General features: G+C 42.0%; 1 protein-coding gene and 1 pseudogene across 2 annotated transcripts; one reads left to right on the plus strand and one right to left on the minus strand.

Moving 5' to 3' along the window:
• The first annotated feature begins 79 nt into the window (after window positions 1–79).
• On the plus strand, window positions 80–1308 carry LOC149843980 (uncharacterized). The gene is made up of 4 exons (XM_090000211.1): window positions 80–197; window positions 445–539; window positions 622–704; window positions 784–1308. The coding sequence occupies exons 1-4, from the start codon at window positions 146–148 to the stop codon at window positions 911–913; spliced, it is 360 nt and encodes a 119-aa protein (XP_089856337.1). The 5' UTR covers window positions 80–145; the 3' UTR covers window positions 914–1308.
• On the minus strand, window positions 977–6854 carry LOC149843981 (cathepsin B-like protease 3; annotated as a pseudogene). The gene is made up of 10 exons (XR_016430943.1): window positions 6657–6854; window positions 5511–5564; window positions 5310–5390; window positions 5022–5214; window positions 4759–4859; window positions 4337–4462; window positions 2798–3016; window positions 1546–1659; window positions 1410–1445; window positions 977–1308 (listed from the first exon to the last, which is right to left on the minus strand). The product of XR_016430943.1 is annotated as a cathepsin B-like protease 3 (transcript).
• Window positions 6855–11931: the final 5077 nt, after the last annotated feature.

Genomic DNA, 11931 nt, shown 5'->3' on the forward strand with positions numbered 1-11931 from the left:
TTTATACACCTTCCCTGTGTGGTTTTCATCTTTCTGTGTGCTCCCACACGGCCCCATCATTATTAAAAGGACAGGAAGCCCCTGGATCAAAGCACAGAAAAACAATCATTCTGCTGGTTTTTGCTCACAAAGTTTTTGGGGCACAATGGGTTCTTTGATGGCAGGTTGGGATTCGCCATTTCTGGATCCTAAAAGAGGTAAGAGCCTACCAAAATTGAACCAGCACCATATTCAATGCTTGGTGGAGCTGCTCATGTCAGATATGATTGATGGTCATCAACAAGGATGGTGGTTTGTGTGTCAGTTCAGCATATATGACCACCATATGATGTTGAGCACCAATCATCTTTGTGTCCCATGTCAAAAATTATATGGTGTCCAATCTTTGCACGTTTCCTCACTTCTTATTTGTGTTTACTATTCACACTTGTTATCTTGCACCAGTTAGTCTGGAAAGAAACAAGTCCTTCACCAAAGAGGAGATAGAGAATTACAGGAAGATGCAGAGAAGAGCAGAACATGATGTATACTGTAAAGAGGTAACAAAGATCTTTGCTACATCCCCCTCAACCCATCTTCTTTGGAATTATGACATAATCAGATTTTTTGACCTTTCTGGAGGAAAACGACATCGAGGAACATGAAACCAAAATTGAGCAAACTGATTCAGTAAAAGATGAGGAGAATGTGAAGAAAGATGACTGGTAAGTTGCTGGAAAGAACTCTCTTTTTTTTCATTATAATTTTCAGTCTAATGAGTCCTGAGAATTGAATTACAAACAGGTGGACCGCAAGCAGCTGGGCATACCTGAATGAACCTCCAGAAGAGGACACCAAAGACAGATCTTTCAAATACGTGGCGCAGTTTCATGTGGCAGAAATGGCAACTGAAAAGGGTTTGAGTGCCAATTGATTCTTAGATGGGATGGAATTGGATGTAAATATGTATATAAGGGTGTGTATGTGAGAGGCTATGTTTATTGTTAAGTAAGACGAAGATGGAAACAGGTTTTATTACAGACATCACTTGTAAGGAATTACATGTTTTGTTTCATAGAACAATAAATTACACATATAGAAAAGTATGATACCATGTCTTTCATTTTCACCAACAAAGTTCCTAATTAGATTCTGAATACATGTTCTATTTCATAAAACAATAAATTACAAATATCAAATTGTGATACCATGTCCTTCATTTTCACCAACAAAGCTCCGAATTAGATTCTTAGATGATGGCATGCCTGCAACCACATCCTCCTCGATCCCACATTCGTTAGTTCCTCTTTTAATCTTGAAGTATCCATCCTGAAAGAACCAAGCAACATGATTAGGTGAAGAACTGAGAAAAAGGAGAAAATAGAAGGAATATGGAATATTCATTAGATAAAGACGGTTTAGAAACTTACATCCCCCCAGCTCCTGTTCCACTGATTTGCAAGAAGCTGCATAAAGTAACCCGAAATCAAATAAGCTAAGCTCTCATAAGAGTAACAAAAAAAGGGCAAAGAAAAGTAAGATTTATCAGAATTTGTGGAAACAGACCCAGTAGTGTTCTCCTTCATCTGTGGTTCCCCATCCGATTAGCTTGACTGCATGGCCACCCAATAGATCACCAGTGATGTGTTTGTAAACGCCTGATTTGTAGTAAGCAAAGTCCTACAACCCACAACGTCGTGGTGTTTAAGCCAATCATGTTATCAGTATAAATTACTCAATTTGTGACTTGAAGCTTGGTTGACTCAGGCGACACCGAAGTTTCACAACCAACCAAACACATTGGGCATGAGAGTTGCACAATGGCTCACTTAGCCAATCCCAAGTTTAGCTAAGAATTTCATTTTTCATGGTTGTTGAATCTTAGAACCATTGCATCAAAACTAGCTTTTCTAGCCACCTATAAGTACTGAGAATGGTACCAACGGGGGCTCCGCTTGTCTGGTAGGAGCAGCTAGTGCACGTCGCCTGGTGTTGGGACGTTGCCAGTTCAAATCCCAATGTTATCGTTGTATAACTGGTAGGGGTCTGTCTAACCCCAGCTTGCCTTTCAAAACAAAAAAAGTCCTGAGAATGCGGGCCTGGAACAAAATGTTCCTTGTTGTTGTCTGGAAATTTAGTTGTGATTTTAATTGCAATTACATAAAAAAGAAAGATCAATCGACCTTTCTTTGAGAGCGGATTTGAGAGGGAGATAGGGATTCACTGAATCCCTTACCTCTCTGTTTGGGAGATGGGCGTGGAGATAGCCTCACCCATCTCCACACTTCAACTACAACGTCAAAGGATGCAGTTGACAACTCTAGTCCAATTACCAATTACCAATTTTTATCTCCACTCCCATCACTATGGTTGGCAAACCTGGCTAGTCAACCCAGATCGGACCCCAACTGGGTCACCGATTCATTACCACTAATCCACATTTCTAGTGTTTTTTGTCATGCATTTTGTGGTTTTTAATGTGTGATGCTCATAAAAGGATATTCATAACAGAGAATCATGTTTTTAAATCATAAATTTTAACAATTATGTATAGTTTAATACTTATATAGCTTAGTCATTCATGTCGTGTTAAATTTAGTGATTATACATTATGATGTTAGACTTTTTTCATATCTTAACACTAGAAAATGCATAGTCCTAACTCGTCCGAGTTACCAAGTCGATCCACTGACTCGCAAGTCAAGGGTCAGGCAATCCGAATCTGAGTCACTAGTTTGCCAAATATGCCCATCACCACTCTCCTTTCTGCTCCAATACCTGCTCCCAAACAGAGCCCAAAGTAGATATGTCCTTTTACCTCATAAACAGAGAATGAAACCTCCACTGGACCATTTTTGTAAACCTCTGCCATAATGCTGTTGGGGCTTGAATGGACTCTGTAAGCATTCACACTGAAGTGTTTGGACTGGCCCCAGATCTGGTTCCTCACTTTGCACTTTTTCTCACACTGGGGAGTTGGATATGCAGGCTCACAGCCGGGGTGTTTGCATCCAACATCGTCAAAATAAGGGTCACACTGCCAGATAAAAATTGTTAATGCGAGAGAACTCATTAGACATCCTAGACACAGATAAAGGCAACGAGAATGTACATTTGGCATAAGCATTATGAGGTTATGAGAAGATAAATTCAAAGTTGTGAAACATTCTGTGAATCTCGTTAGCCTAACCATCGTCAAAATTCCAAAGGTTTACAAGAATAACTCAAGATAGGATGGTAGTAGGCGCAAGTATTTATTTCAGACACTTTTAAGTCATATAAGATCTGCACCCTTTGATGTTTGGACATTTTTAATTGATTATCCTTGCAATTTCTCATCCTAAAGAACCTCATGAGCAATTGCAAGGAGCTTATGGAGTAACAGTAATTCATGGTTTGAAAATCCACATACTTGATCCAGAACCGAGAAGTCAATTTGATCCTGCATGAACTATGTTCTGACGATAATCACCAAATTCGATCTAGCAATAACTTAGGCAAGGGTTTTTCTTGAGAGTGATGCCAAGGTACAGCTAACTGCTAGCCGCTGAGGACTCCATTATGAAAGCCTTTTGGGGGTGGTGAGCCCACTATATATGTTTAGTTATCCAGCTTACCCAACCATGTCTTTAAAGTGTTGTTTTCTTGAAAAAAAACTCAAGGATTTTTAATCATGATAATAATTTAATGTAGAAACTCAAAGAATCTGAACTTCTCAAAAAATGTCATGGCAATGACATGATATTTCCGTTGTGTTTTCTCAAATATCACAATGCCTTTCCCCTGTTTTGTTTTTGTGAACAAAACCTCTAAAAGCAATGTCTTCACAATATTGGGAGATTTGACCAATATGGTTCTGAACATGGATTGGCATCAACTAGTCTCAAGCTATTCAGTAGTACGTCTTGAGTCTCTCTGTATCAATAATCTCACTCCTATTCTAGATTAAACGATCTCAACTAGCACCATGTCAAATTCAGATCTACCTCGTGATTCAAAAACTGAATCCAGAGAAGTGAAACAACTAAAGAGACACAAAAGTTGAGTAGGACTACCTGTATCTTTCACAGTTGGAAATCCAATTTAAAATGTTATTGTGGACTAATTTTAAACTTGAAACAACTAGAGAACTCCATTCAGGTCCACCATAAGCATCAGACTTGAAGTCAAACGCCATTCAATAATTGTGCAAATGTGAAGAGCTCATATTTGATTTGAAAGACAGGGTTGAGTTTTCATTTACAAAAGAATGCAAGTTGAGTCTAAAATAGATTGAGGTCTCAATCCAGCCAGAGCCCTAGAGAACTTGAGGTCAAATCCAAATATGTTAAAATTTGCTCTTATTTAAAACTTTTACCTCTTCTGTGACAACACCATTCCGGACAAAGTATCTCCATGCACTCATAGGGTAGCCTCCATCACATCCATCTCCACACATGAACCCACAGCATGAGAGGAGATCATTCACAGATAGGGAGATGTTCTGCAGAGGATAATTTAAACTAGTCAGAAAAGGAAGGAAATCTTCATCATATCAAAGAAGGTGGTCTATCACACACTCTTTGAAGGCTATGTATCCCAACTGAACACATGGATAGTTGAATCAGGAACTTCAACATGCCAGTGCCTTAATGGTTTGCCAATAGACTCAGTTCATGTCTATGTCCATTAGCACTCCATGACTCATCCTCTCAAAGTCCCAACTAGCCAAAAGGCCCAAATCCCTTAAATCTTGTTTCTCAATGGAGCATCAATACAACTGTATATAGAAAACACTACCACATCAAAATGGACACAGAAGCGATCTGACAGAGATTCCACTGCTCCAAATGCCCAACAGGAACCACAATGGCCCTGTTAAAAAGAAAAGAGGAACAAAAAGAAGAATCGGGAATGCTTAAGCTATGGGTTAGCAGAGAATAAATTGAAAGAAACCAGTAGTTTGGGAATTACCTGATCTGTATTGCCGATATGATATCCAAACAAGCAGTTCACAGATTTAGAGAAAGGAGAAGAAAGGTCAGCTCCAATGAAGATTCAGTTTGAAAGCCAAAAATGCCATTGCTCAAGTAATTTACCAAGTATTCTTCTGATTGTGATACATTGTGGCCAGGCAGTTCGTGCATCAAAATGCTGTGGCAACTTTAAGCTTCTGTCATGAATTTTAACAGGCATGGACTCTAGTGCATTTTTAGGTGTTGGTTTCACTCCGAGGATGTGTTTGAATTGCCCAATCTTTAATTCATAGCACAGAATTAACTATTAGCTGTAGGCATACTACCATGAATCACTCGGGCCAATAAAAGAAAGAATATAAACTTGAAGCTCACTGTATAATTTGAGAAGCGGGGATTTATGGCGGCCACCCATCCAGCCTTTGGATTTGAATTTATTTGATGTACTATAGATTCCTATACATCAAAAGGGAAAAAGAAAAGATACTCCATGTTTAATAACCAACCATTCCAACGAAGTAACTATTGACAAGTCAGTAATCTAAACAAAAAAAATCCCCATTAAACAAGACCAACCTGAAGAACCTTGACATTGTTACCAATTGGCTGTATTGGTTTCACAGCAAATACCTAACATGAAAAAAAATGAGTTACGGTATTCCCTAACAAATATAGTTGTTAAACACGAAATAAAAAATGCATTGATCTTCTTTTAAATCTAAAAACTAACAAGCATAGCTTCAATATGTCTGGCCTTTTTGCAAATATCACTATAATATCTTGATTTTTTATTATTGATGTTAAGTTATTTACTCTCATAAAATGGCAGTTGAATCCAGAAAACATGCCAAACAGAGAGGGGGGGAGGGAGGGACAGCCCGGAATCTCAAACCAAAAAAATATCTGCATCTTAAAAGTTCTCAAATGCCATATTAAACTTATGAAAGTATTAATGAAACTCATAAAACAGTGACTGAAAAACAGGAACTTTCCAACACCACCAAACCCGAAAAAAGAAGCACAAATTTGACGATCAACAAATTTATCAGAAAGGCATCATTAATTAAAAGGGTAGTTCTCTAGAGTCTAAACAGCCAGGGAGTGAATGAGTGCATCTTACCTCCTAAAAACTAGAAAAACCAACCAAAATTTTAATCCAGAATCACAAACTAAAAAGTCGAAATTTAAAGAATCACTCGCTGTACAACATCAAAGCCACAAAATTAATCGCGAAAACCATAAAACCGGTAGAGAGAGAGAGTGGGGAACTACGTAGCCTAGGGGGACAGCGAGGAAGTCGCTAATTAAAAATCGCACAAAAAATCACAAATTGAGGAGAAAAAAACAAGCTTGAGAACAAACTTTAACGATTTCTCTGGCTGTAACACATGAAACCCCATGAAAAACGATATCACGAAACGGATCTTCCAAACTTTTCTGAAATCCCATATAAAATAAACGATATCACATAAAACGGATCTTCCAAAAAAGTATCAAAAAAAGAAAAGTCCCTAAAAACGATGTCACAAAAACGGGATCTTCCGAACGGTACCAAAAACGATCCTTCCCCGCTACGGCAACCACTCTAGAAGCAGAATCTCCGACGCTCAAATTGGCAAAAACAAAAGAAAGAAACAAAGAAAACCGACATTTCAGAACTCTTGCAATAAAATCAGAGAAACAGCATCTCCCAAACAGCACCAACCGAAAAAAAAGTGATACCTCGCCAATCGCGGAAATCGAAACTAAAAGCAAGAACCCAAACGCGACCAGTGACCTCCCCATCCCGATCCCTCACCTCCCTCCCCCTAAATTTCTTGCCCTTCTTCCCCTTCTCCCTTCCCTCTCTCTACGGCATAAATCTAGAGAGAGAGAGAGAGAGACGATGGTCGCCCACTCAATGGAGTCGGGATTGGTCGCGGGCGCTTAAATAGCCCCAGAATATCAGGATCTCATGACATGAGAATCGCGAACACGTTCCCGAAATCGACGTGATATTCACGAATTTCGTTCCGCTTTCAGACGTTGTACGCCGTTTGGGGCGTTGGTCCTTTTCCAGAAAATAGAGCGCTTCGGTTGGTTCCTTTACGAGGCCTTCTGAGCAATCACCAAAAAGGATCCTACTGTCCGGCATCATATGTCAGATGGCTACATCCCAACCGTCCAACTGATAACTTCCATGGCTACAGTCTGTCCACATGCCGATGGAAATGCGGACTGTTACTAGCCGTCGGTTGGACGGCTAGGATTGAGTGCAGAATGTGATTCCATCACGTCAGATGATGGAGATACGTTGCCACCAACCAGTCAGTGGTGAGTTGCGTGCCGGCTTGAATCTCGAGAGGACCGTTTTTCTAACAAATCATTTTATGCCAACATGGACCGCTCAGTGGCCAATCATTGCGGTGGGCTTCACGGGCTTGGTCTCGTTCGAGCCTTGGTTGGGTCTAGTTGGTGGTGTGTTGCTGACCAGGGATGTCATCTAGGGGTGTCAACGGGTCGGTTTTACCGGGACCAAATCTTATAGGGTCCGGGTACGGTGACAAATAAGAAGACTCGATTAAGACCTCGGTCCGGATTTGAAGGTCCAATTAATACATGAACCTGGGTATGGTTTGTGAAATTTTATACCAAACCTGGGCCCGATCCGAGTTTCGATTAAGACCTATCATTTTTCAATGTAAAAATGATAAAAAATATTATTTTATTGGATTTGGTCCGGGTCTGGTTCATAATTCTAATTTGGATATAAACTTATCCATAACGGGTAGTGATCCAATCAAACTATAAATGGATTCAAAGTATACTTTGAGTTTTGTGTCAATAATTCTAATGTTGGATCTCAATATTCAGATCCAATGTTGAGTTACCTGACCCAACTCAAAAATGCCCACAAACTTATAAGTTTGATCCATTCATATATGATAATCAACTTAAATCCAAATCATCAAAAATGTATTAGTTAAGGACTTATATTGATATCATGCAAGCAGTAGTCCATTATACATGTCTATGAATCCTGCATTGATAATTTATCCAATTTTGGTCCTGGTCGCACCGATTCAATTGGTTTCAAACAAGTCTATCAAGTCCAATTTATTTGACTGGAACAAATTTCGTTCAAGTACTAGGCCCTCACTTTTTTATGGGTCTCATAGGCAAATCTGATTTAATTATATCCAAGACAATTCTACTGGTCCAATATCTTTTAACTTAATCCAATCCAGTTCAATTTCATCTCTAAGACTATTGAGCTTGATCACTAGCACCTGAATCCAGATAAATTCAAGTGAATCTATTTAAACATTTAGGTCTGAATCAGTCGACCCAAATTGCATAAAGACGACCCAAAAGCTTGACTTACTCTAGATACATTTGATCCATAACCATGGGTATGATCCATTGTTATTATCTAACCTATATTGAGTCAACAGATCCAGTCTAAGAAAGCTCGCTCCAATTTTAACCTAGTAAACTTGATAGATTTGATATCTTCTGAAGATCTTGTCTCGCCCACATTTGATGTGTCTATCAAGCAACCAACGAAGAGTGAAGCATCATATGAATCATACATAGTCCAAACGAGGGTTATAGTCGTTATGGGTTCATTTAGATACACAAGGTTCTATGATGTCCATCTAATACCATTTTAGTTAAATTGAACCGAAAATGAATAGAGGCTTTGTGCATACATGGCCCACTTTGAATATGTTTTGATTTGAACCCAAACACCATATATATGACTAGATCTCATAGGAGGATGCACGACCCATAGAAGTTCGATAAAATCTTCTTAATCCAAACCAAGAAAAATGCTTGCTTTAATGCAGTTAATGCCCAATCAAATCCAAATGTGATTATGGACCTAGACCATCAAGTCACTAGATTCACTCAATTTTCACTAGATCCGATATGGTTTGTGATGCAGAGCAGGACCAGATCGGGCCTGTACCGCGTGACCCAGACACGGTCAGGGAACCCGACCCACAAGGGATGGACGATCAAACCCAGGAGCTGGATTCGATCGCAAGTAAGGTGACCCGATGCAAGGATGTGACCCTGCGCACCTACTCGAGACGAGGGAAGGCCCGGATCGTACCAGATTCATCTGCAGAGTGAAGACATCTCGGGTCCAGACCCGGGTCCACTTACATCCTTAAATACCCTATTCTAGGGCTGTGTGCGACAGACGTGATTGAAATTTTAGCAGCCTTCTTTGATATTGCTTTTCTGCAGTTTTCCCTTTTGATTTCTTCATTTCGTTTATTGTTACTTTTCTTCCAACTGTTTCATTTTATTGTCGATTGAAGTTTCATTGAAATAAAAACCAACACCATCATTTTCGGTAATCTTTCTTCTTATTTTTGCACATCGCATGACCGTGAGGGTCGTGTCCTCATCTGTCGAAGCCAAGAACGTGAAAGTCGACCGTGAGGGTCATGCCCTCATATGCCGAAGCCAAGAACGTAAAAGTTGAATCGCTCGCTGCATCAAAGTGGTATCAGAGCTGAAGCCCTACTCTCCTTGGTCGGTGACATGACATAGGAAGCAAGGGACGATCTTGCGAGCGGAAAGGAACGAGACGGGCCGGGAATGAGCAACGATGATCACATGATACGTATGTTTGACATGATGACCAAGATTCAAGAAAATATGTTGCACATAAACAAAGAAGTGGCAGGGATATCAAAACGGCTGGATGAAATCGACGACAAGATTTTGAACCTAGAATCGTCGGTAGCAACGCATGAGGCGGCCATAATTCCTGAAAAAAATAATTTGGGCATCGCTCTCGACTCAAACTCCACAACCGTCAATGGCGAGAGATCTGATCCATCACCGGAGGCCTTCAGTTACATGGCTTTGGTGGTGGTCGATGCCCTTCAAGCGCTAGGAAGGCAAACTGGACCAGATGCTGTGAATGAGCCACCAACCAGTGAGAAACCCCAGTGGGTGCCCACTGTCTCCATCGCATCGGGCCAGCGCAAGGATGCAGGTCGAGTTCCTCCTCCAGCACTGATGATCGTCACCGTGAACGGTCAGCAACCTCCTCCCCTCCCAGGGTCTTCCCAGCTCACCGGGGGTGGCCGCCCATTGCTAGGAATGACCGACGATGGGCCCATCGCCGACCAAGCTTTACAACCGACGCACACCTAGTGGGGGGCCCAAATTTTTGGGAAACCACCAGCGGGCTCCCAGCAGGTGGGGCAGGTCTCGCAGGCCAAAGATGGCCGGCAAGAGCAGCTCCCAGCGATGGGCGGATTCCCCCTCGTCGCCCATGTAGGGGGAGGCGGTGGTGAGGGCCTGCCCCTTTTCGAGCCTGCTCAGGAGGGGTTCCCCACCATGGGTCAGCAGGTTGGGGAACCTGCCCCTCTTTGAGCCAACCCAGGTCCAATAGGATCCAGATCGATCTAAAGAGATTTTAGGGCCAGATTTGGGCCCCAAGGACCAGTCCTTGGGACCGGATCCAGGGTTTGAGACCCATTACTCAGCCAACCCAGTTGGAATTGATTTGGGGTCACTCCTGAATCTGGTCCAACAAAGTGTTTTTGGTCCAAATGCGCGATCTGAAACCAACCCAGACGTAAATCAAACTCGGACGGAACCTCTGCTTTATTTTAGGCTGGGTCAAAACCAGACCCATAATCATATGGATCGTGGATCGAGTTTAAACCAAGCCTTTTACCCCCACAACTCGATCCCAGATCCAACCTATCCAAATCTGGGTCCAACGATTACTTTAGGGTCAAACCCGATCCAAATCCAATCGGGTTCAAATTCAACTTACAATCAAAACCAAATCCAAAACCCCTACCCAAACCCAAATCCAACTCAAATCTGAATCCATTATTATACCCAAATCCAGACCCCTCTTCCAACCCAAAATCCAATCCAAATACCTTATCCAAATCCAACCCCAAACTATTATCCAAACCCAAATCCTTACCCAAACCAAATCTATTATCCAAATCCAAACCCTAACTCTATTACACGCCCAGTCCCTCCACCTTTGTTGGGACCACCTCCTCCCCCAGGTCCTCAGCGGTGATTTCAGCCAGTTCCTCCTTCTGCTCGGAACCGACTAAGACCGCCTCCAGCAGCACCAATACAGGTACAACGTGAGCAGGCGCGCCCAGAGCGCCAGCCACAGGGTGATAGAGATCGACGCCACCAACAGCACGTTGATCGGGACAACGATAACAAGGGTTTTCTTGACTTGGAAGATGACACCTTCTAGCATGAGCACCCTTCAAAGAGTGTAAATCGTCGTCAGCACAAGGCACAAGAGCACTCCACCACTTATGGAGTGAAGTTGGACCTTCTGAAGTTCATGGGCAAATTTGACGCAACACAGTTTTTTGATTGGGCATACACAATACAGTTATTTTTCGACTATCACTTCATGGCAAAGCGTCGAGGCGTCTCCTTGGCGTCCACACGATTGAGGGGCCTAGCGCAAACATGGTGGGTTGAGCTACAAAGGTCAAGGGAATGGCAGGTGCAAGAGCGTATGCATACATGGAAAGAGATGCAGAGGTTGATGTAGTCCAAGATCGTGTCGTCAGACCATGCTGAGAGAGCCTACAAGGAGTACCTGACCCTGCGTCAAGGCACCAGTACTGTGGTAGAGTACACTGCTGAGTTCCATCGTCTATCCCTACGAGTGCAAATCGAAGAGACCACCCGCCAATAGGTCATGAGGTATATTTCTGGTCTTCGTCCTGCTATTTCTGGTTATTTCAGTTGTGTCACAATTGAGTCATTGGATCAGGACATCAGTTATGTCATGAATGTGGAGGAAAAGTTGAAAAGGAGGCAGGGCTATAGAGCCTCCAAGGGTGAACCATCCAGTCGACCCAAGTCGAGTTTCCCAACCAGAGGAGCGAGCTCCCTTAGGAAGGAAGACTCCAAGTCCACCCCAAGAGTAGACCCTAGCAAGCCAGACCAGTTTGGACCCGCATACCATACCAGGTCCAAGGCCAAGCCTAGTGAGTCT

Source organism: Nuphar pumila, chromosome 3, assembly GCF_984573655.1.
Source record: "Nuphar pumila chromosome 3, dmNupPumi1.hap1.1, whole genome shotgun sequence".
Classification (NCBI taxonomy): Eukaryota; Viridiplantae; Streptophyta; class Magnoliopsida; order Nymphaeales; family Nymphaeaceae; genus Nuphar; species Nuphar pumila.